The following is a 25,053-nucleotide window of genomic DNA, read 5'->3' as shown; positions in this document are numbered from 1 at the left end:
CCAATCTTGCCACAATCCAGAGCTGTCGTCCCTAGCTATGGCTGGGGGCGGTGGCAGTCTCTCCTCCTGCCCTTTGTCTCCTCTTCTCTTCCCTGATTTTGCTGTCTTCCTCTGCTCCCCACCTCGATTTGGATTGTCCCTCACACCCCCCGGCGTTCGTCTTCTTCACCCATCTCCTATTCGATCAGCAGTCACGGTTTACCGCGATGTGTTGCGGCTTCTCGGGAGAGTGTGTAGAGTTCCGGTGTTCTCACTGGCTTGGGTGTTCACCACACCACCACTCTCTCATTGTTTGCTGCTCTTGTTGGCAGCGTTCCCCTTTGTGGCTGCGTTCGAACAGGTGCTTGTGGCAGCCTACTGCGCTTGGCTAGGCGCTTCTCGGTTGGCGGTGTGAAGGCTGGCTTCTCGTGGTGGTTCACCGTAGCAGAGGCGGTGGACGCAGTAGACCAGGGCTTCTTTTGATCTTTTGGGCTCTATGGTTTCTAGTTTTGTTGGTCCGGGCTTTGGTTTGGGTCCACTTTTGCTTTGTGTTAATCTTGTAACTGGACCCTTTTTGTGTACTGTTGGATGTTGCCTTGGAATGATATCTCCAGTTTTCCCAAAAAAAAAAAAAAAAAAAAAAAAAAGTCACCGTATAAGATTCTAATTTTCAGTTTTCATAAAAATGCTAACTAAAACTTGAAAATGAAATAATTATCAAACCGCTTCTTAAAAACGTTATATTATGAAAGAAATTGTAACACGTGTCGGTTACACCCAAAAATTGCTCATCCAAGTAGGCAGAGCTGGACACCGTAACTAACAAAACGGCGACGCGTCAGATGTCGTCCTTCTCCGCCGTATAAAAATGACAGAGCTCGAAACTGTAGAACTGTCGCTGTTCGCTCGCTCGCTCTCTCTCTACAGAGCCTCTGTAGCTCCTTCCGTCGGCAGATGACGAGAGAGAAAGTAGAGAGAGAAAAAAAATAAAAATCCAAAACAAAAGTCCCTCACTTTACCATACCGCCAGTGTTGTATTGTATTGTATCTCGCTTTCTTGCTCACCCTTTTATTCCGTCACTTTCTCGGGCCGCGAAGGTGAGTGGTTTTCTTCCTCTTTTGGCTCTTACCCAGATCAATTTTCGCATTTGTTTCGACATATTTCGAGTTTTCCGAGCTGGTTATTGTTTGTTTTTGAGCTCATTTGATTTTCAATTGGAATTATTGTGATTATTTTCTGATTACCTGGGTATTAATTGGGTTTGGGATTGATGTGGGATTTGGATATCGTTATTGGGTTACCTCCGTTTGGTTGCTGAAAAAATTTGGAAAAAATGGATGGAAAAAAAGGGATGGAAAAAATACTCCTTTTTGTGTTCCGAATTTTTTATTTCTGAGCTAATTTAGCTCAATGTATATTTCGTGATTTGGATATAATTTTCTGCTGAGAATGCTTCAGAAGGGAAAGACCTAATTTTTGTGGAAAAATGGTTTCTTGGGATACTTTTAAGTTAATTTTTTGGTAAAAATTGAGAATTTCCATTAATTTGACGATCAATGAAAAATGGAAAGTGGTTAGGTGCCTGGTTCATTTTGTATTTTGAAGATGCAAAATGCAAGCTGAAAATGGAATTTCAGAATTGACTTCTTATGGTGTTTGGAAAGAGGAAGCTTATAGAGAAACCGGACGAGTTCTTTACCAGACGCTGCTCTAACTATGAGAATGCCCACAAACAACTGCCCGTTTGGCTTTAGTTTGCGTGAAAGGCGTGTGTTTGTTCGTGAATTTGCATTTTTCCATGGTCTTGCTGTGCTGCGAGGTTACAGCTCTAAGCCCTTGCATGAAATAATTAAAATCACAAATTATGGCTATGGAATATGGTTGTAAGAAAGAATTGAATTCAGCATTATTCTGTGGTATTTTTAATTGGGATGTTTTTGTTTTTGGGTATGGCTTGCTTTTCCTGGTATGTGGACAGTTTTTGTATAGTTTGAAATTTGAAATCTCTGTCTCTCAGTCGTTGAAATCAGAACACGTTTATAATTGTTGCATAAAATGTTACATGTATACACAGGTATGTATAAGAACCAATTGCAGGAGTTGGCACAGAGAAGTTGCTTCAATTTGCCATCTTATTCATGCATTCGGGAAGGACCAGATCATGCTCCTCGATTCAAAGTAACTGTCAACTTCAACGGAGATACTTTTGAAAGTCCTACATTCTGCCCTACTCTTAGACAGGCCGAGCATGCTGCAGCGGAGGTAGCATTGAACACACTTGCAAAAAGAGGCCCTTCCAGAGCACTGGCTGCAAGAGTATTGGTTAGTAGCATATTATAGTGCTTTACTTCTTTTACTTTGGTAACAACAGTTTCTTTATGTGCTCAAAATTTGTTAGTTTCAGGTAGATATGTTCATGATTCTCTTTTTGTTTGTTGGAGTAACGATTAATTTTTTAATACTAATTACCATAGGTCTGTTGTGGTTTATACGTGTGATCCAATAGTCGATGAGTGCAGATTCCTCCACCCCCAGAGACAAAACTAAAATCATAACATTGAACTGTTAAGGGAAAAATGTTCCAAGACTTTACTTTCTTCTTTTTTCCTGGAAACTACCCTGAGAATTGATGAGGGTGCATCTTGGCACAACAGTACAGTTTGCCTTGAGCTACCAGATGGTAACAAATTCGAATTGCAGAAAAATCCTCTCCCAAAAGAGGGGTATGGCTGTGCGTGTTGAATCATCCTTAGACCTTGCATTTGCGGGAGTTTGTTTGTGACAGATAGATTAAGGTTTCAAAGAATTTAGTTTTACAGAAAACCAGGAAGGAAAAGAAGAAAACCGGTTAAAACTAACTAGCATTTGCTTCCTCCTCTCGATGGACTCTATATTTAAATGGAATGACTCTTTGATACCTTCTTAATATGTTGTTTACTTTTACTGTCCAGAATTTTCCTTTTTTCATCCCTAACTTAATGCAAACTGCCACAGAAAATAGTTGTTGAATAATTATATTGTGTGTTGTGCTGCACAGGATGAAACGGGGGTTTATAAGAACTTGCTTCAGGAGACTGCTCACAGAGCTGGGTTGAACCTTCCTGTTTATACAACTGTTCGATCTGGACCAGGCCATGTGCCTGTGTTCTCATGTACAGTTGAGCTAGCAGGAATGAGCTTTACTGGGCAACCGGCTAGGACAAAGAAACAAGCTCAGAAAAATGCTGCAATGGCTGCTTGGGCAGCCCTGAAAAGATGTATGCATTTTCCTGTTATCTTTCTTTTTTTGCTCTTTCTTCTAAATGTGCACTAGCAAACAAGCATTTTGTGGTTTCCCTTGAAGATTGCATGCATTTTTATTTCCTTCTTTTGGCTGCTTGCCAACTCAATCAATGAAATTTCCCAAATATGCATTCCATCGAAGACAAGTCCTATATATGTAAATTGTATGTTATCCATGCAGTGGCTCAACGTGACTCATCTTCTTCCTCGGTGGAGCCTAGAGGCAATGAAGAACAGGAACAAGCCATTATTGGTCGTATTCTTGGAAGTTTGCGGCCATCTGAGTCTATTAATACTCAAAATGATCGCCGACATGGACAGCAAACATACATTCCCATCTTCCAGAAATCCACTCTGCCAACACCAAGCTTATATCCTTTGCAAATCTATAACTGGGGTTATTCTAATTATTCCCCTGAAATAGCAATGTACGAATTGTGGCAGCAAGAGCAATTATTACAGCAACAAAATCGCCTGCTGGCACTTCCTGTTTCACCAGTTATTCCATCTATTCCTCAGATATATCCATTTATGCAATCTGTGCTTCGCCCGGATCACTGTCTATACTTTCCAGCAAGAGAGCAAGAGCCGACCTCAGCAGGACCCAGAATTACAATTGCTACCTCAGGCCCATCATTTTGCTTCTCAAACCATTTGCTTCCTAACCCGCCAATCAGGGGCAAGTCCACGGTGACTATTCGAGAGATACAGGAAGAAAAGCCAGAAGAATCACCCGGGTACTCTCCTTCCGTAGTTTCAGATCCCTTTAGTCCCGGAAACAGTGGCGCTGAAGTCCAGGAACAAGTTCAGCTTGAGAAACAGAACCTAGGAGAGTTAGAAAGCAAAATTGGAAACCTTCAGCTGGAATGCAACAACCCAACTGGGCAGCCTGGACATGCTCACCCTAGAATCATGGATTCTAGTTTTAGGCCAGTTGACTTTAGATTACAGAATCCTCGTGGTTTCGACTCTTGTAGGCCCAATTTGAGACCCCAAAATCCTCCAAGAGTAAGTAGTGCTAGAATTCTAAGACCGCCATCTGCTGCCGAACCTGTAATAATCAGAACTGTAAGGCCCTCTTCCTCTCCGGGGTCTAGACCACAAAATTTTCCAAGCAGGAATCCCGCTCCACCAAGAATGAGAACTGGGATCCCTTCATCTTCAGCCGCACAATTGCCTGAAAGAATGCAACTGGGAGGACTGCGACCTAGCTTCATGGCACCTGCTGTTCGAATTAGATCAGTTGTACCAGTTTGTTCAGCTCCACCAGCAAGAAAAATGCCTAGTCCCAGCCAGGAGAGAGTGTTACCCGAGATGGAGAAGAAGGATGCTAATAGAGACGACATGCCAAAAGAACGTTGAGCTTGGTAAGCTTCATATATAATCCGAAATTCCAAATATACATAATACAGCAGTTCTGATAGATTTGAATAGTTTATCTTGTGAGGAAATATTTACTGGCATAAGTTGTTAGACAACTAGCTTGATATAATTCTACGATGCATGGACATGGTGGTATTCCCTTGTATTCCCGTGTTGTGTTGTGTCATATTCCCTTGTGGTCGTACAACCATTCTTCTTGTTAATTTGACGTATTTCTATATCGTGTCATATTCCCGTGTCCGTGTGTCATGCATCGTAGGTATAATCTAAAGGGAATGTTGAATTTTATTTGTTTACATTAATTCAACAAAACTGTGTTTGAAGTATACAAATATTCAGTGCGAATGGAAGAACAAACATCAGTCATGCTCCACGCCGACTTTGTCTCTAATGAATTATAGCCCGTTTGATAACCGTTTTTGTTTTTGTTAGAGAGCATAGAGAGGAGAAACGAAGTGGATATATATATAATGATATGCAAAATGAAAACTAAAATCCATGTAGTCGTCCAGGGGTGGGTTCGGTTTCATTTGGTTTGGTTTTTCGCCAAAACCAAAATCGAACCGAAACTTTGGTTCAGTTCAGTTCAATTTTCTTTCGATTTTTTTTTTTCGGTTTGGTTTTGTTCGGTACAGTACAGTTTCGTTTTTTTTTTAAATTTTATAAAACTTGATCTTTTTTTAATATGAAATTTAGAAAAGAGGCTTGCATTTGTAGACTAATAATAAGAAAATGGGGAAGGTGGAAAGTGGGAAGGTAGTTTGTATATATACAAGATTATATAAACTAATCATATTCTATCAACAGCTTCAATTGCAAAAAAAAAAAAAATGATCACCGTATCCATTCAAAAAGCAAACGAATAGAGAAGTTATTCCAAGTTCCAAAGTCTTCCAAAAACTTCCCACTATAACCAATGAAATATCCTCCTTACTTGAACCAAGTATGCTCCTTGAAAAAGCCTTAGGTTAGTTTCAAACTTGGCAACAAAGTTTCACAAAAAAACATCATGGACATACATTCATAAAGTGTAAAGGGGTTTTGTTCGGTTCGGATCGGTTTCCAAACCTCCAAAACAAAAATCGAACCAATAAGGTTCAGTTCCATTTTTTTTGGGTTCGATTTTTTTTCGGTTTTCGGTTATTTTTTCTTTCAGTTTTTGGTTTTTCGGTTTCAATTTAATGTTGTCCGATTTTTTTTTTTTTGGTTTTCGATTTTTTGAACCCACCCCTACTTATTATTATAGTCTAGTAAAATTTTCCATCACTTGTGAGTGAGATATTATAGGTTCGAATCTCGTGGATGACTTTGGTAACAGAGAAAAAAAAACGTGCAGCCCACAAAATTCCGATCAAAGGATAAATTTTTCAGTTTAGGTGAACAAACTGTGTGTTTGTGAGTCGAAGACACAACATATGTGTGGTGAAACTGAAAAACAATAAAGACTTACGTGGAACGAATTTATCGCTATTGTAACATAAAGGACCACTAATCCAAGGTTATATGCACACATGACTTTGTGGCATTTGGAATGCTACAATAACGATAAACTCGACAGCCTTCAGAAATTAGAATTTCTCCTTTCAAAGGCCGGCCCAGAATTTTCAATCCAATTTCAACCCTACATCTACAAGAGACTGAGCACAGGTGTAAAACCCCCAAAAAACCCTAATGTATCAAGTGTTATGTAACTACACCAAACAGTTCTGCACCCGGCTTGTATGCTTGCCACGTAACGAAGTACTTCGACTATTTGGACAAATATGCCCACAGAAGATACCTGAAACCCCTAAAGTACCCCCGTCGGCGACAGGTGTCTCTCACAAACACCTCGCGCATCTTTGTCAGTTAACCTATAGAAACCACTGTATAAATATACAACTTTTTTCTCTACACAAGTCGTCTCCTTTAAAACCCTAGACCCTCACTTCTCTGCTTCGTCCCTCCCCTTCTTCCTCTCTCCGACGCAGCTCAACACAGGAAAAGGTATGACTTTAAGATTTTACTCTCTCTCTCTCTCTCTCCCTCTCTCTCCCTTTCTCCCTCTATCTACACACGCACAACAAACACATATATGCATGTAGATATTGGTGTGTGCTTGGTTTGTTCTTGTGAAAAGTATGGATTTTGAAGTTTGAAAATTTATCAGTGATGTGGGTTTTGCATAAGATTTTGGGGTTGTTTGGATTTTTGGGTGTATTGGTAGGAAATTTTTGTGGGTTTTTCTTTTCACTGCTATTGGAGTTGGTGTGAGATTATAAGAAGTGATTGATCTGACGGATGATTCTGGTTTTTTTATATTTCGGTGTAGGTGTGTTTTGAGGAGTCGGAAAAATGCTCGTGCTGTTCGAAACTCCGGCGGGTTTTGCCTTATTTAAAGTGTTGGATGAAGGGAAGCTCTCCAAAGTTGAGGTAATTGCGGGCGTAAATGTGTGTTTATGCATGTGTTATCTGTCTTGTTTTTGAGAAGAATGAAGCAAAATGTAAAAAAAAAAAAAAAAAAAAAATCTAATTTTTGAGTTCGGGTTTACATCGGTGCTTCTGTTATTTATTTTTAGTGTTGGGTCTGATTGCATTTCCCGTATTAATTGGTATTGCAGGACTTATGGAAGGATTTTTCAAGTGCAGATAAAGCTAGACAGGTATCTATCAGTCTGTATCTAATATGTATATGCATTTTAATTTATACCGAAATCACATCCTTGTTGATTGCTGTTACACATGATATTGGCACCGTGCATTTTTTACTTCCAGATTGGTTTTCTTAGTTGTTTAAAATGATTTTTCTCATTTATCTGCTTGATTTGAGCATTTTGTTTGTTATATGTTTAATCTGTATATGGTGATGGTTTAGGTTGTGAAACTGAAAGCTTTCTCCAAGTTTGAGAATACATCAGAAGCTTTGGAAGCGGCAACCCTGCTGATTGACAGTAAACCCAGCAAAGGTCTGCGCAAATTTTTGAAAGCGCACTGCAGTGGTGAGACGCTGGCTGTTTCCGATTCTAAGCTTGGAAATATAATTAAGGAAAAACTGGTATGCTACTGTTCTGTTTTGATGAAAGTTGGAATTTTTTGTGAGATCTTGGGTCTGTAGTAATATGATGCTTTGATGCTTCATATTATTTAAGTCGAGCATTTAATTTCTTGCAGAAAATAGACTGTGTTCACAACAATGCTGTGATGGAATTGATGAGAGGTGTAAGAGCTCAGTTGACTGAGCTCATAGCCGGTCTACAAGTTCAAGATTTGGCGCCAATGAGCTTGGGTTTATCTCACAGCTTATCTCGATTCAAGCTCAAGTTCAGTGCTGATAAGGTGTGTGGCTATGATTACATTTTTTTCTCTTCAGAAAGGAGGTATCGGTGTTGGGTGGTGCATTGTTTTGTTGTAATACACCATTATATTACATAATTAAAGTTCTTTCAGCCTAATGTATTCTTTCCTTGGGAGGAAAGGATTATTTGGTCATTCAAATATGTACCACCAATGTGTTGTAATTTATGTGGCTCTATTTCCATTACCTGCTTTCGTTTTCTACTAGAAAAAAGAAAAGGCCGAAAATGCATTTAGTTCTGCTTCTCTTTGTTTCCTGCAGTGTTGTTTTTACTCTTCTGCATACTTGTCATAGAACAGCAAGAAAACATATGATCAGTTTGTTGGTTTTTCTTACTTGGTGTAAAGGACTGATACTGAACTCAGTAAAATGAGAGTTAAGTTACTCGAAATGACATTCTGTCAGTTTTCTATACAGTAAATGAATGTTTCTGGGCTCCAAGCTGACTTTAAGTACAATCAGTTTGCTAGCTGTGATTATATGTTTCAGGACTCTATATTGTGGTTCATCAATGTACAGTGGCCCTAATATAAGTTACTGTTTCAGGTTGATACAATGGTGATTCAAGCCATTGGTTTGCTTGATGATCTTGATAAAGAGTTAAATACATATGCAATGAGGGTTCGAGAATGGTATGGCTGGCATTTTCCAGAGCTTGCTAAGATTGTACAGGACAACATCCTTTATGCCAAGGTAGTGAAGCTGATGGGCTACCGTTCTAATGCTGCAAAGCTTGATTTCTCCGAGGTAAGATTTGGTGATTTATGTGCTTCCATCCATTATATGGACCTTATATATATGATTGAATATTCTTTTTGATCCAGTTACTATAGATGAGTACTCATTATGCCTAAAGGGTGCCTTCTTTTATCATCATACTATTTCTTGGTAGTAAACCCATTATATCCATTATAATAACATATTTAACGGTAGTAATCTTATTATATCTGATATAAGGCAACGAATGGTGATGCTGATAATGGATCTCATTGTTCTTGGTCCAAACATAACAGATATTGCCAGAGGAGGTTGAAACTGAATTGAAGGATGCGGCAATGATATCCATGGGAACAGAAGTTAGTGAACTTGATTTGATGAACATCAAAGAACTCTGTGACCAAGTCCTTTCTCTCTCTGAGTACAGAGCTCAGCTATATGACTATTTGAAAAATAGGATGAACACCATTGCACCAAATTTGACTGCTCTTGTTGGAGAGCTCGTCGGTGCTCGCCTCATTTCCCATGGTGGTAGCTTGTTGAACCTTGCAAAGCAGCCTGGGAGCACAGTTCAGATTCTTGGAGCTGAAAAGGCCCTTTTCAGAGCACTGAAGACTAAGCACGCAACACCAAAATATGGACTTATCTACCATGCATCCTTGATTGGTAAAGCAGCGCCAAAGCTGAAGGGTAAAATTTCTCGGTCACTTGCTAGTAAAGCTGCATTGGCAATTCGAGTTGATGCTCTTGGAGACAGTCAAGATAACTCAATGGGAGTGGAAAATTATCAGAAGGTATCTCTTGCTTCTCATTATTTCCTTTTAACATTTTGAGCGCTCCAGCTTATAGAGAAACATATGCACAGCTTGAAGCACGGTTAAGGAATCTTGAAGGCAGAGAATTGGGTCACTTTGCTGGGTCGGCTAAAGGCAAACCAAAGATTGAAGTCTATGACAAGGATCGCAAGAAGGGAGCCGCAGGATTGATAACTGCTGCCAAGGTCTGATATTTTTCTTGTGGATGTTTATTTCAGTTTGTCAGTTGATTATTATGAACCCTTTTTTGTTCGTTGTAGGCATATAATCCTGCTGCAGATGCAGTTCTTGGGAAAACAACACCTTCTAATACTGAGAAACCAACTGCCGAGGTTCCTGTTACTGAAGATAAGAAAGAGAAGAAGAAAAAGAAGAAGAAGGCTGATGACGAGGACATGCCTGACGGAAATGCCAATGTGGAACCAGAAGTTGAGGAGCCTGCAAAGAAGGAAAAGAAGAAGAAGAAGAAGCATTCGGCTGAGGATGCTGAATTAGTTGCTGTGGTTGAAAATAAAGATGCGGGAGAGAAGAAGAGGAAAAGAAAGCATGCTGAGGAAGAAGAAACGGAGGTGCCAAGCGAGAAGAAAGAGAAAAAGAAGAAGAAGAAGAGCAAGGATTGATGAGTTTGGGAAAATTGTAGCGAACGACTCGGCAAATTTTGTTCAACTTTTAGGCAATCAGTGACAACTTTTCTATATGTAAAATCTGGGTATGTTGTTTTTATTTATCTGTGGTCATTTGAAGCTGCTTCTGCAGTTCTGTAACCTCTAATTTCTTATGGACAAAAATGTTGCATGTAGTTGGTCAATGAGAATTGTTGCAATGTCAATTTGCAATTTTGATTTGTTCTTCCGGCTGTAAAACATGAAGTCTCAACTTTTTATTCACTTTGCATTTGTATAAGAAGTCTTTTTTCTTTTAGACTTTTTTTCGGATTTGAGGGTGCAAAGTGTAATTTACTCAAATTACGTCGCCTTTTAGAAAACTTGGGATACTTTGCAATTGGCAGAGTCCAGAGTCCAGATGTACCGTTGGTTTTTGAAAAGGGTCCTTCTAAATACGCGTAAAATGCAAATTAATATGTTGACCTTGCTCATATGAAAATAAGTACAAAATGAAAATTTTCAAATTGTGAAATCTACTTCAAAATTGTTTGGGAGAGTAATCAATCTCAAAGAACTTAATAGATCTTAAGAAAAGTAAACATTTTTTGAAACATTGAAAACGTTCGACGTTTTAACTTAATTCCTATGTATTTTCTCGTGGTTTGAGCTAACTTTAAAGACTTTGTAAAATAACTAATCAATTAAGTTAAACATCAAAATTCGAAAAAGATAAGATTGTGTTTTTAAAACAAAAATTAGACCCCTTATGTTTTCTTTTACGAAATTTGTACTCAATTTAATCAGTTTTTTTTTTTTTTTTTAAATAAATTAAATAAACTCTACACGCAAAACATATAAATATAAAATAACAATAACAATAATCTATTTGCCCAGAAATTTAGTAATATAAATCGATTCCTTGCTTTATTTGTTTGGAGAGAGAGAGAGAGGGGGATAGAAGATTAGAAAAGGGGGTTGTCGGCTTTGACTTGAACGAAAAATAGTGAGATCTGCTGCTGCTGCTCCTTTTATTCGTCCTCTTGTCCGAGCCACCCAGAAAGGACGCCGTACTCCATTCCAAAACAAAACCTCACCTTAACCAGTCTTACCAATCACAGATTCAACTCAATTCACAGTAAGTTTTTTTAACTCTCTCTCTCTCTCTCTCTCTCTCAATATATATATACATACATACATTAATATATATACACCACTTCCTTTTTTCCAATCTCACTTTCTTTCTTTAGGACAAGTCTGTCACTTTCTCAGGAGAATCTCTTTCTTTTACTTGCTCTCTCAATACCCAGATCAATATTTTTTGAGTTATTAGTGTATCTTGAAGAAACCCAGTTCCAAAATTGTGAATTTTAGCTGCCCTTTTGTTGGTTTTTTTTTGTTTTTATGGTTATTCGATTACTGGGTTATGTTAATCGTATGTGTTTTAGTGGAAAGATTTGATATTTGGTAGTTGTTTTGTGGTTGTTGGGTGTTTATGTTGTAGATTTTTGGTGGGTAGTTTTTAATTTGACCATGTGTGCTGGCAAATTGGTTGATTTTGTAGTGATTAAATTGTAAAGGAAGAGGCTTTTTCATTGACCATGTTGAGATGAAGCTTAGATTCAAGAATGGGCTGTGTGTTTAGCAGAGAAGGGTCTTCGGGAGTCGATTCTGAGCCAAAGGGGCAGAGGAGAGATTTGAGTGTAGAATCTGCTAGGAAGGTGGATGATGTTGTGGTGCAGAAGGTAGATAGTGAAAACGCCGAGGTTCATGTTGGTGGGGGTGAGGGCAAGAAGGAGGAAAATGGACATGGAGGTGAGAAACCTCCGAGGGGGGAGAGAAGGCGATCGAAGCCAAACCCCAGGTCAGGTAGTGTACCAAAGCAATCGCGTGGCGCCCAGGTGGCAGCAGGCTGGCCACCCTGGCTCACTGAGGCGTGTGGGGAGGCGATCAATGGGTGGACTCCACGGAAAGCAGACACTTTTGAGAAAATTGATAAGGTAAGTTTTCATTCTTCTTTTGATGGAGAGGTTGATGTTGTGATTCTTGCTTCCTTTCCTTAAATGATGTGACAAAGATGGTTTTGCCGAATTTAGCATAATTATGGTCGTTGTTATGAACTGAAGGGAAAATGTGATAAGCCAGATCATTTGAGATGCCTTCTTCATAATTTTCCTATTGGGAACGCCTATCACAAATTAGGTGGCTATAAACAATTTTGCAATTAATTGAACAATGCCTATCACATAATTTTGGGTCAAGTCTTTTTTCGTGTATATTTTTACCGTAATGTTATGTTCTTAGTTTATGTACTCTTTTTGTGCATAATATTGATCCCCTTCATTTTCTTTTCCCTAATGTTAGATTGGGTCCGGAACATATAGTAATGTGTACAAGGCCAAAGATATGTTGACAGGGAAAATTGTTGCCCTAAAGAAAGTTAGATTTGACAATTTGGAACCTGAGAGTGTGAGATTTATGGCTAGAGAAATTCTTATTTTGCGGAGACTGGATCATACCAATGTTGTAAAGTTGGAGGGTCTGGTTACATCGAGGATGTCATGTAGTTTGTACCTGGTGTTTGAATACATGGAGCATGATCTAGCTGGACTTGCCGCAAGCCCAGAAATTAAATTCACAGAATCTCAGGTTAGTCAGTATTTCCCTAAACCTTGAAATCCTTTGACTACTTATTTAAACATGTACATGGTTTATGGTAAATTCTCCAATGTTTCGAAATTTGATGCATCTCACGGTTCAGGTAAAATGTTACATGCATCAACTACTATCTGGACTTGAGCACTGTCACAACCGTGGTGTGCTTCACCGTGACATTAAAGGATCAAATCTTTTGATTGACAATGGAGGAGTTCTTAAAATTGCCGACTTTGGATTGGCTTCTTTTTTTGATCCAAATCACAAGCATCCCATGACTAGTCGGGTGGTTACTCTATGGTATCGACCTCCCGAGCTTCTTCTTGGGGCTACTGATTACGGTGTGGGTGTGGACCTCTGGAGTGCAGGTTGCATTTTAGCAGAGTTACTAGCTGGGAAGCCTATCATGCCTGGTCGTACTGAGGTAACTTGTTGACTCTCATTTTGAGCCGGAATGGTCAACGCGCACATCTTTCTAGTTACTTTCATAAGATTGAGTTTCTGTTGGTTAAAGTATATGTTTGAGGTTTCAACCTTTTCCATCCCCTTTTCATTGTTTTTTAATTTAAAATGCTGAGATGATAACATATATGAGGACGTCTTTGGGTTTCTCGCAACTGTATAAATCTCACATTTTTACTGCTCGCGTAGGTGGAGCAACTACATAAGATATACAAACTATGTGGTTCACCTTCAGATGAATACTGGAGGAAAGCAAAGTTGCCTAATGCAACTCTATTTAGGCCTCGGGAGCCTTACAGAAGATGCATAAGAGAGACATTCAAAGATTTTCCCCCATCATCATTGCCCCTTATTGAAACTCTTCTTGCAATCGATCCAGCAGAACGTCAGACAGCCACAGCTGCATTGAGCAGTGGGGTGAGTTCTTACACTATGACCTTGTTTTCTAATTTCAAGATCTTGATACTGTATGGCTACTTTCTATGTATTCTACTTCTCTCTACCAACATAATCAATCAGGACAAAACTTGGTTTCTTGACAGTTGACCTGTCAAATTTTAGATTCAACAAACTGATGGTTTACTTTCTGCATCCCTTCCCTTTATTTTATTTTCGGACTTTGGAGTGTGGAATGGTTAATGAGACTAATCAGACTGTCGCCTACTTGCCTGTCTAGAATTGGTGTGCAAGTGATATCTCATAGTGTGGGCCCTAACCATCACTTCAGTGTTTAGACTATAGTTATGCTAATTGGGTCCATATGTCAATCCATGACTGCATCGATGACAATCTTGTGTGTACTAGTTGATGGATATCTGCAGTTCTTATAATTCCTTTCGATAAATGTCTTACATCCTCTGTTTTTCTCTTTCTTTCCTCATTTGCAGTTTTTTCTATCAGAGCCTTATGCTTGTGAACCTTCTAGCCTCCCAAAGTATCCCCCAACCAAAGAAATTGACGCCAAACGCCGGGACGACGAAGCTCGTAGGTATAGTCTTGTTGACTTTTTGTTCCATCAACTTCTGATATCTTGCTGTTAATGAACTGCTTTTTTAGAATAAATCATGCATGTTGTTAGAGCCTTGGGCCCTTGACCTTTGAGGATACGAGTATAATAAAGTTGTGTGATCGTATGCATACTCCGTAAGGTTTTTATTAGTTTATCTGTTTATTATATGGAGCTTTGGACAAAATTGTAAATATGTCAATACAACACCTCTTTTGTCTAAAGTTATTCATTTTCTGGTTTTCGTTGCTGTGTATGTAAAATTTCCCTGGGATCTCTCTCGCTCTCTTGCACTCTTTCTTTCTCTGTTGCATTAGCACTCGAGTGCAAACATGCATTCCTGCTACCTCGAAATGTTTGTAGTTAATTTGATAATGCTGTTCTTGTTAGTATATTATTTTGGCAAAGGACTTGTTTTTGGTATATTTTTGTCCTGATGACATATTTCTGAAATAGTGCTATGTTTGGATACTCAACCACCATAAGCGAAATTAATTTCATAAACGCTCTTATCTCTAATAATGGGTGATGTCTGACAAGCATAGTGTTGGTGGTTGTGCAGACTGCGAGCTGCTGGGAGAGCCCAGGCTGATGGTCCAAAGAAAACACGCACACGGGAACGGGGTCCTAGGGGTATGCCAGCTCCAGAAGCCAATGCCGAGCTTCAGTCCAATATTGATGTATGTCTAATAAGTTGCCTCTATCAATTATTGTGTCATCTTTAACTTTGATAGTTCCATTTACGTAAACATCCTTCTTTTCGCTAGCCAATCACATGCATATGCTTCTAGATTACATATCACTTTATCTAAGAATACTGCTGGGATGTGAATGAGATTAACCTGTGTGGTTTTCCAGACGTAAATGAGTTGCGATTTAGTGCACTTGACGTCCATATGCATACACATGAAATGACCATTTGCCCGACTTTGGCATTAGTTATTTGATTCAGGTCTCGATTTATAAGTACGTTAACAAGTCAGTTTTCTTCTGAAGCAGAGAAGGCGCCTAATTACGCATGCAAATGCAAAGAGCAAAAGCGAAAAGTTTCCTCCACCGCACCAGGATGGGGCAGTTGGCTACCCTTTGGGATCTTCACATCATTTTGATCCCTCCCTTGTTCCTCCCGACGTTCCTTTCAGCACAACCTCATTCAGTTACCCTAAAGAGTCACTACAAGCTTGGTCAGGTCCGTTGGTCGACCCTGCTTCTGCCGGTGGTCCAAGACGGAAGAAACATACTGGACACGATGGGCGAGAAACTTCAAAATCCTTTACAGGAAACCATAGAGAGAGACATCACGATGCTCGTGTTAGAGGAAAGAGAAGTGTGGCTTGAACGCGAGTTCATACGATGGGAACGGAATTACGAACTCCCGAGGTTCGGGAACGTAATCACGAAATGTTGGATGCCTCTTTACAATCCTGAGTTTCGGAGTTTGGATTTGGTGCCGGAGTGAGTTTATCTGCCCCAGCTTCTTCTAGCATAGTGTAATTGTTTCATTAGAAATGCAGGGGTAAATACAATTTTTTTTTTTAATTTTATAATCCCAATTCCCTTCTTTTTCTTTCCCAATATTTACGAGATATCGTTTTGTTTTTGTTTTGTTTGTTTGTTCATTTTTCAATTTGTTGGATGGTGGATTGGTGAGAGAAATTGTCTCTATTATGTATATCTTCATCTTGATTATTATTTTTTTCTCCAATTTTATATACGTCAAACTTCTTTGTCAAGTTTTGTTCATCAAATGAGGTGTCGGTTATTTATTGGGAACTTTAACGAAAAACTTCCGGTACTGTTCACTTTAACAAAAAATCACATTTTTACACTAAAAAGTCAATCTTGGTACTATTCACTTTACTTTTTATTTTGTTCTTATCGTTAAAACTCAAAGTTTTCAAACTCTTTTCATTAGTTTTCCTTTATTTATTTATGTAAGCACTTGCTTGTCAACTCGAGCTTTATCTAACCAATTCAAGAGTTGGTTCAGAAGGTTAGATGAAATTTTGAAATTGAGTGATGTTATGCATAATTTTTTTTATTCTTCACTCAACCTTTTCAATTTTGACCGACAGGTCAAATAAATTAAAAAAACATCAAATATAAAAAAATAACAAGTGTGTAAAAAGTAAAAAAGGTAGGTAGAAATTGCAGAAATCACCCCTCCATTAAGGCAACCACAGAAAGGCAATATAGAAATAAAGAAAGAACAAATTCTTTGCCCTAAAAATTTAAAAAGAATGTTGACCCTAAATAATAATTTTTGGATTTTTATATTAGCATCTCATAAAATGTTGAATGCACCTCATATTAAAATTTAATATTAAATTATTTATTAACCCTACTATGCAATGACAATTTTGACCTTATTAGGTTTATAAAAAAAAATTATAAATACACCCCAAATCACTTTTAACGTATTATTTGTCTTTTTCAACTATCAAAATCCCTCCAACCCTCCATTGTTGAACAAAACCCTAATCAATGAAACAACAAACATGTTGATTGGGAAAAATTAATTTTGACGAATGAAACATGAAATCGATGTTTCGGAAGCTTCATATGAGGTAAGACTTCATATTTTTTATTGTTTTAGTAATTTTGACGACATCGATAATTATTTAATCTTGCTTTTGCTACGTTATTCAAGCTTCTATGTTCATATTCATTTTTTAGGAATCATAGGGATTACATAAAGAATTAAACACCTAAAATTACCACCAAATATTAAAAACAAACGATATGGGTTTTAATGGTGGAATTGAAAGCAACCCACATATGCTTTAAATCCGAGACGGCATCTTTTGTCAAAATTTCAGTTTGCATTTTTTGTCCAAATTAAAAGCTTTATAAGATTTGAGAAATGTGGGATGTATAGAAAATATGGAGTGCATGTAGAATATGTGAGTTGTATATTGAGAATGTGAGGTGTAAGGTTATTATGGAAAAGTATGTGGGGTGTATTAAGATAATTTTTCATTGAAAAAATAAATGTGGAGTGTATTAAGTATGTGAGGTTTATTCAACAATTTGTGAGGTGTTAATATAATAAGCCTTTTTTAATTGAAAAAGGCTGAAAGAAAAAGAGAGAAATGGTACTGAAAGAAAAAGAGAGAAATGGTATAATTTATGGACAATTATGGTATGAAATCTGGCTAATTATCTTTCCAACAAAGACGTTTTATTTTTTCTTCTTAGATGACACGTCCTAAGAAACCCCAAACCCAAAAAGGAAAAATAAACGAATCAAATGTAGTGTCTCGCTCCCACTGTTGGAGTGTTGAAAGGCTACAATGTTGTGCAATCAGTTACTTGGTTTAAGCAGCTATTTCGTTTTCCATTGTTGATCAATCATTCTGTTTAATTTCTGCAAATAAAAAACGGAGATGTGCGTATTTTGGCAAACACTGCGTTTCTTTTAGTGAAGAAGGATTGGTCTTCCGAAATTCGGTTGCATGCATTTAAAATGTTACAGGTATGCTATCTCAAGGAGTGTTCTTTATACATATTTCTATTTGATTTGTAGCTATTTTAATATTTTGGTTTGATCCAAAGGCCATTGTCAGGAGATCAAATTTGAAAATGCAAGGTTTATTAGGAACTAACTGCGTCAAATGTTCTTTTATTTTCTTCAATAATGTAATGAGGTTGTATGGTATTTATTTTACTATTTAAGTGGTCTAATTGGTCTGATGGAGATGGTAATTGGTTGATTTGAGGATATGGTTTCCTTTAACATCCAACTGCCCCGGTAATGTAAATTATTTTGAACTTGATAGCATACTTAAGTTTTGTTCTTTGCGCCTTATTGGGATCATAATAAAGGAATAAGGGCAGGGTTCATGTACATGCATAGTGTTCATAGGGAAGAAATTGTCCAGAAAAGAAAAGGTTGAAGCTTTACAACCAGAGATGTAAAAGCAACTTCCTGATAAATCTCAAATTTCTGTTAAAATTGCCGAAATCCTGAGTCATGTAAAATGTGGTTACAAGAATTTTCGAAATAGGTTTTCTGTCTCCCTGCCCCCATTTAGCAGTCGAATAGAATTTATCTGAAAATTTTACCATCTAATTATATAACCATGTAAAGTTCTGCGGCATGAGTAGCGCGACAAGAATATGCATATTTTCTAGCAGCATTTGGTGCGATTGCGGTGGGAAGAACTATGCTCTACAGAGCGTAGAAACTTTGCAAATATCACTGTTGATCTGATATTGCAAGTCCTGGTGAGGAGTGGGCTTTAAAAAGTCAGACAGCTGCCCTTGTTGCCGAGGTTTACACAGCATTTCTCTTGACTCTATTTAAACCGTCAAGGGTTAGTTTTCCATTGTAACACTCACTTGTTTTAATCTGTTACAGATGGTTAGAAGGGAAGAACTAAATCTATGGCAAGAACTGTTTCCAACTCTCGTTTCATTATCCTACAAGGGTCCTATTCAAGTAAATATTTTTCCTCCTTGTTCACTCTGTATTTCATTTAAAACATGGTTTTGGTAATCACCTACTCCTTTTTAATATTAGGCTGAGTTAGTCTCCATGACGCTAAGGTGGATATTACTGTTCACAATGAAGATTTGGAAGGTTTAACCAGAATTGTGTCTTGTGTACTCTTTTCCTCTTGCCTGTGAATTGAGTGGAGTGTGTGTGTGTGTGTGTGTGTGTGCGTGCATGCAATGCTTGTTCTCTAGATTTAGATTGCTGCATGTGGCCTTACCCTGATTCTTAACTGTTAATACAGGAGATCGGAGAAGGCTATTGCTGCGTGGGCTGACCCTTTACCTGAAATTTTGCCTTTATAATACACTGTATGTCTTGCTTCTTAAATTTTAAAAGAAGTTGCATACAATGGATTTGTCCTAATGAATTAAAATGTGCAGTTACTAGAGAGGCACTTCGGAGCTGCGTTGAGTGAAGCAGGATAACAACAATTCGACCCTGCAAAACAACATGCAGCAACAGTAGCAGCTACTTTAAATGCTGTTAATGCATATGTTTTTGTGGATTTTGATTTGAAGCTGTTGGCAAGTGTCTCCTTCTTACTCCTCAGTCTCTCTCTGTCTGCATGCACAGGTGTGGTTTCTTACTTTCTTCACCTGATTTTCGTCTCCATGCTTGTGAGTTTTTCAAACTTGTTTCCCAAAGGTATGAAATATAGTATTTTCAATTGCTTTTTCAATATAATAGATAGTTATAAAATATGTTTTTTCCCCTTCTTAAAACATTTCCGTAACAGTTGTATTATCCTGATTTATGACATGCAGGAAGAGACCTATTGATGATACCTATGCTCCTGAATTTGATTCTGCAATGAGTAACATCTTTCAAATACTGATGAATGTCTCCAAAGATTTTTTGTACAGATCTAGCCCCAGTACTAGGGTTATTGATGAAAGCGATATTGAGTTTGCGGAATACATATGTGAAAGTATGTTGTCTTTGGGTTCCACAAACTTGCATTGTATTGCTGGTGATAGCGCCGTGCTACCTCTTTATTTACAACAGGTAACTAGAGCATCAGGGTATTACAACTCTTTTCTGCTTGTTCATTTCGTTCTGTCAACAAGTGATTAGTTATTGAAATAGAATGACTCATTTTATTCTTTTTTCTCAGATGCTGGGGTTTTTCCAACATTTTAAGGCAGCTCTTCATCTTCAATCTCTCACCTTTTCGCTGGTATGAAGATAATTTCCCAATTATTGTTGTAATGTACGGATAATTGAGACTATGTCATACGCTGCATACCACGTTGAATCGTCTTCCACGCATGTTTAGGCACTAATGAGAGACTTGATGTCAAAGCCAAAGGCTGTTGCTCACTCAGCTGGAGATGGTTCTGATCCAGTCGATATTGAAAAGAGAAAAATCTTAATTTTTTTGAATGATGATATATGTAGTGCGATTCTGGATGTATCTTTCCAACACATGCTCAAGAGAGAAAAAGTAATTCACGGAATAGCATTTTCTTTAGGGCATTTGGAATTATGGAGTGATGACGTTGAGGACAAGGGGACTTTTGGCCAGTATCGTTCAAAGTTGGTTAGTAGTTCTTAGAACTTGGATATTTTTGTTTCCGTATATTAGCTCATGCTTCTTCAGTTCAGTTAGTATAAAATTTTGTATGACATGTATAGTTTCTGTGGAATAGGATTATCTCTATTAATTAATGAAATCCTCTTTATCAACCAAAAGAGGGTAAAAAGACTATTAAGTCTTCTATCACACAAAAAAATGATGGGCGATAATATAATTTCATAGGTCCAAATTTTACTGTTTTTATTGAAAACTCATTTATAGGTGATGTTAAAATACCTCAAATATTTATAAAAAATAAATAAAAATAAATAAAATAAAATAAAATAAAAAACCAAAAACAAAAACCTCCTACTTCCCTCATGGATTTAACTAATTAAATCCATGTACAGAGACATGGATGGATGGGTACATTCCTTGACTTTGTTAGTAATTGCGATTCAGAGTAGAGGATCCATTAAAGTAACCTTGAAGTCTAGCTCATTTCTTTTCATGTTGACCATTTATGCTGTCAGGCATCTTATGCTATCTTGCATCTTATAGAAGTTTCTCTTTGTTCTGGTTTACACTAGAAGTTTTGAGAATAGTTCACCTGCCCTTCCTTGGCCTGCGTTTTTCAAAAGTTTTCTTTCCCTGATGAATGATCTTAATGCCGTTAGAACTGATCAGGTTGGTCGCTTTATACAAGCCTCTTATAGCTGGATCTAAAGTTTCTGAAAGAATTGATACAATCATCAAAAGCCTATTGCTTTCTCCAATGCCTGCTCAGGTTTGGTCACAAGCACTTTTCAGAGTTCAATTTGCTATCTTTTGAGTTTCCAGCATTCCAGTATTGCTTGCATTGATGATTCTTATAAATCTCCATCCTCTGTGCAATTCCAGGACGTAGTTGTGATGGAAAACATGCAGTCGGCTTTAGAAAACGTTGTAAGCACTATTTTCGATGGATCAAATGAAATTGCTGGGGGTCATTCTGAAGCTCAACTTGAACCATGCATAATATTTGAAGGTTTATTTTGAAACATTTCTTTATATGAGCATTAGAATTTTTGTATTTTGAGTTTCTTAACATGACTTGTTTCTGAACTTGAAGGTTCGTTTCATATGGAATTAAATTAAACCACTGAGTGTAGTTTTTATTAGAAATTACAGCTGTAGAATCTCTTATGTTTTGAATAGCATATGTTGGTGGAGTATAATTCTCTCCCCTCCTATTCCCATCCCCTTCCCTCCCCTCCTCTGCACCCGGCTTCTCTGCCCTCCTATTTCCCATACACTCTCATCCCCTCCTATTTTGTGCGATCACGGTTAAGCCATGTCAACATTTTATATTAATTTTTATATAGAGATAATAAGACAAAAAACAATAGTAATATAAAATGTTGACGTGGCTTAACCGTAACCATACAAATAGTAAGAGATGGGAGTGTATGGGAAGTGGGAGGGCAGAGAAGTCAGGTCCCCATCCTCTAGCATATTGCTTAACCGTAACCGTTCAAATAGGAAGGAAGAGAAGGGGAGAGAGAATCCTCCTCCTAGGCGACAGCACCTAACCTTTGCAAGAATTGACAGATTGGTATATCTGACCTGTCCACATCATTTATTTGTTTGTGGTCTTGCTTCCCAGAAGAATAATGTAGGTCATTGTGATTTACGAGGGTTACGTCACTTGACAAATTACTGGTAACAATGAAATGATATTTTTAAATGCTCCCCAGATTGAAGGTGTTAATTGTAAATATTCCAAGGTTCTCTATGAGGAAAACTGCATGGCGTATATGAAAAGAGAAGGTTCTTTAATTCGTGGTCAACACTCTTCTAGGTGAAGCGTTTCTTGTCATGGCTTCTGCAGCTGGGCAATGCTTCTTGAGGATGTGATTCCGTTCCGACCATCTTTTTTGTTATTTTGTGTGAAAATTATTCATGCATGTCTTGTATGATACATTTAGCACCTGTAGTAAAGCACGAGCATATTTTCCAATTAATTCTAAGGGTAAATTTGTCCTTAAGAATAAATTCTCGATGAAAACTCAATAAACCTTAGGGACCTGATCTTGAAAGCTTGGGTCAGGACCGGTTGGCTCCTCTATATATAGCTGGTACAATCTCAACAGCATTTCATCAAAGGAAGCTGTAGAATATATATCCACCACAGTGCTTCTTTGATCAAGAGAGAGAGAGAGAGACCACATCATCAGAACGGAATGACAAAAACAGATAGACGGCTGTGCGGCATTTGTTGCTTATGTGAACTCTGTGTCGCAGCAATGACATGGTGGTGAGTTGGCAAAATTCAGAAATCATTGGGTTTGTTTGGTATTCTATTTGAAATTTTTTATAATTTTTCAAAACATTTCTTAAAGAAATTTTCTTGAAAACAATTTTTTTTAAGACTTAAAAATTTGTTTGGTATGCGGTTTAAATTTTTTAAATCTTACAATTTAAACTGGACAAAGAGATCCAAAAAGAGGGTTTCGAGAAAAAAGAGAGGAGAGAGGATGAAAGAAAGTAAGAGATGATTGGAGGAAAGAAAAAGAAGTGAGGATCAAAGGAGATAGAGAGGAAGAGGAGTGAGAGAAAGAACCAAGAGAATGAAGTGAGCGAATTGCAGAGGAGACGAAAGAGGTAAAAAAAAGAGAAGGGGGAGAGAGAAAGAGGAAAAGAGAGAAATTTGGAGTGAAAGGAGAGGATGAAAAGAAAAGAAATGAGTGAGTTTAGGTTTAAGAACTCACTTTATGTGTTTTTAGATAATAGACTATATTTGTGAATTAGTCTTGAATTCAGTTTTTAAAAATAGTCTCACCAAACAAGTTTTTAAGGCTTAAAATCTTTTTTGAGTTGAAAAAGTTAGATTAAAAAAAAGTAGCAAACATGCTCTTATTTACGAGTAAAATTATGTCCGACGCAAAATTAGGATAAGAGTGGTTTTATGTCAGTGTGCCTATATTATTATTGTTTTCAAGTTTTTTTCTAAGTTCTTATCATCTTGGTGTTACCGCTGCAGGTCTAATATTTTGACCTGCTGGGGCTTGTTTGAGAACTGCTGTGGGTGCTGTGGGTGCGAACCTTGCTGTGGGTGCTGTGGGTGCGAATCTTGTAGTGGGTGAGAACCTTAGGGACCTGATAATGCCGGCTATTGAACAATGGTGACGTTCCAGGCTTGTTGATCACAATGTCGTGTCTGTAATGTTTTCTGTTTGAGTGTGACTATGTGTAATATCATTAAATAAACCAGCGAGATATGTTAGAGCATGTTACAAACCGCAGTGTTGCAACTGGCCTATCAGTGTTTGCCCTTTGATATCTACTCAAATTCGGTGTGTAATTTAATCAGTTTGGAAATCTCTATGTTTCTTACTTACACTTTTGGGCAGAGATAATTGCCATACACTGCTGGGTGGGCAGAGATAATTATAACGAAAACTAATGAAAATGACTTGAAAACTTTGAATGTTATTCAAAAATCATATAGTAACTTTATTTAATAATTATGACAAAGCTCAACATTAAATTAGTCCAATCAAAATGATCCAAATAATGAATTTTCAATTTTGCCCTTACGGCATGCCCTTCCCCGTTTAATGTCTCTCTCCCTTTCTCGATTTTTCATCTTTTCGAGAGATTTTTCAGTGTAATCGGTACACGAGATGATACATCATGTGTCACTATACAAATAGTGAGATATGTGTGCTAAAAAGTTAATAACTTAAAAAATAAAATTTCTCACAACTTCTATCAAAACACGTAATGTACCATGTGTTCTCGTCACAATGAAAATCTTTTCTCTGTTATTGCTTTTATTTCCGATTCAATTTCACTTCTTCCATTTTTGCAATCTCTCTCTCTCTCTCTCTCTCTCTCTCTCTCTCTCTCTCTCTCTCTCTCTCTCTCTCTCCCCAATCTCCTTTTCATTTTCAATTCGAATTCCACCGGTTCACAAATCAATTGAATCATCGAATCCGATAAGCACGGGAAATCGGCTCAGTATCGAGCCTCTAAGCTCAGTTTCTCCTGCAAATAGTACACTCTCTTCTCGTTTCGGTCTCTTGTTTGAAAGATTTGCATATTTTTTATTTCGTTCTTGATTTCAATTCACGGTTTCTTTATTTTGTTATTGAATTTCTCCAATTGAATTAAAGGGAGCTTTAACGAAAAGCTCTCAGTACTGCTCATTTTAACGAAAAACCATATTTTTACACTAAAAAGTCATTTCAGTTACTATTCATTTTACCTTTTATTTTGTCCTTATCGTTAAAAATCAAAGTTTTCAAGCCATTTTCATAGTTTTCCTTTGAAGAAATTAATGATGAAGGTGAAGACTCCGGCAGCCGAAAGCTGGAGCTGGTGGGCTTGGACGGCAAATGACACTTGAGGGCATTTTTCTTCGACTTACGCTTTGGTGTACCACATGTAGGTTTTAAAGGTGGGCTTACTATCATTGAGGAATTCTTCCGTGAGAAGATAACTGGAGGACATAATGAGTATCTTTGTGGTATTCTCCTTCCTAATTGGGATATTGAAAGAGTAAGATAGTTTTACGTAGATAACGAAGCCATGTTCCGAAGGTATCTTCAGAAATTTGTCACGAAACTGCATGCTTGATATCAAATGCATTTTTGGTATATAATGCTTTGGTATTATTAGTTGTACTTCTTCTATGGATGGAAGGAAATTATCTTAAACTGTATAACTACGATCTTCCTTGACTAATAGGGAATTCTGTTTCCTTACCAAGTTGTGGAATTATTTGATGTTAGATCATGTTGGTCACCATATTTTTTGGCA

General features: G+C 37.6%; 4 protein-coding genes across 7 annotated transcripts; all 4 read left to right on the top strand.

Annotated features, from left to right (window-relative positions):
- The first annotated feature begins 919 nt into the window (after positions 1-919).
- Positions 920-4,977, top strand: LOC126592857 (double-stranded RNA-binding protein 3-like). Of its 2 annotated transcripts, none has more exons than XM_050258648.1 (4): positions 920-1,077; positions 2,055-2,302; positions 3,018-3,237; positions 3,444-4,977. In XM_050258648.1, exons 2-4 carry the CDS (start codon positions 2,057-2,059, stop codon positions 4,622-4,624), a joined length of 1,647 nt encoding a protein of 548 aa, XP_050114605.1. In that variant the 5' UTR covers positions 920-1,077; positions 2,055-2,056; the 3' UTR covers positions 4,625-4,977. The 2 variants fall into 2 exon arrangements, with proteins under 2 accessions (XP_050114605.1, XP_050114604.1); XM_050258647.1 differs by lacking the exon at positions 920-1,077 and adding an exon at positions 1,126-1,799.
- A 1,544-nt stretch (positions 4,978-6,521) lies between these two features.
- Positions 6,522-10,353, top strand: LOC126592859 (probable nucleolar protein 5-2). Its single transcript, XM_050258650.1, has 9 exons — positions 6,522-6,631; positions 6,957-7,057; positions 7,246-7,287; positions 7,500-7,679; positions 7,796-7,960; positions 8,526-8,726; positions 8,993-9,490; positions 9,562-9,696; positions 9,772-10,353. The coding sequence occupies exons 2-9, from the start codon at positions 6,980-6,982 to the stop codon at positions 10,129-10,131; spliced, it is 1,659 nt and encodes a 552-aa protein (XP_050114607.1). The 5' UTR covers positions 6,522-6,631; positions 6,957-6,979; the 3' UTR covers positions 10,132-10,353.
- Positions 10,354-11,059: 706 nt separating this feature from the next.
- Positions 11,060-15,928, top strand: LOC126592856 (probable serine/threonine-protein kinase At1g54610). 3 transcript variants are annotated; one of them, XM_050258643.1, is made up of 8 exons: positions 11,060-11,251; positions 11,678-12,113; positions 12,478-12,762; positions 12,875-13,192; positions 13,420-13,647; positions 14,118-14,218; positions 14,799-14,916; positions 15,233-15,928. In XM_050258643.1, the coding sequence occupies exons 2-8, from the start codon at positions 11,742-11,744 to the stop codon at positions 15,572-15,574; spliced, it is 1,764 nt and encodes a 587-aa protein (XP_050114600.1). In that variant the 5' UTR covers positions 11,060-11,251; positions 11,678-11,741; the 3' UTR covers positions 15,575-15,928. The 3 variants fall into 3 exon arrangements, with proteins under 3 accessions (XP_050114600.1, XP_050114603.1, XP_050114602.1); XM_050258646.1 differs by having other exon boundaries at positions 11,061-11,251; positions 15,236-15,928; XM_050258645.1 differs by lacking the exon at positions 11,060-11,251 and having other exon boundaries at positions 11,322-12,113.
- Positions 15,929-19,293: 3,365 nt separating this feature from the next.
- LOC126592864 (protein HASTY 1-like) lies at positions 19,294-21,240 on the top strand. Its single transcript, XM_050258660.1, has 6 exons — positions 19,294-19,379; positions 19,499-19,739; positions 19,849-19,911; positions 20,011-20,274; positions 20,938-21,037; positions 21,151-21,240. The coding sequence occupies exons 1-5, from the start codon at positions 19,300-19,302 to the stop codon at positions 20,974-20,976; spliced, it is 687 nt and encodes a 228-aa protein (XP_050114617.1). The 5' UTR covers positions 19,294-19,299; the 3' UTR covers positions 20,977-21,037; positions 21,151-21,240.
- The last annotated feature ends 3,813 nt before the right edge of the window (positions 21,241-25,053 follow it).

The sequence above is a fragment of the Malus sylvestris genome, chromosome 12 (genome assembly GCF_916048215.2).
Source record: "Malus sylvestris chromosome 12, drMalSylv7.2, whole genome shotgun sequence".
Classification (NCBI taxonomy): Eukaryota; Viridiplantae; Streptophyta; class Magnoliopsida; order Rosales; family Rosaceae; genus Malus; species Malus sylvestris.
Note: the sequence above shows the minus strand (reverse complement) of the source record. Positions and strands in the feature narration are given on the sequence as shown.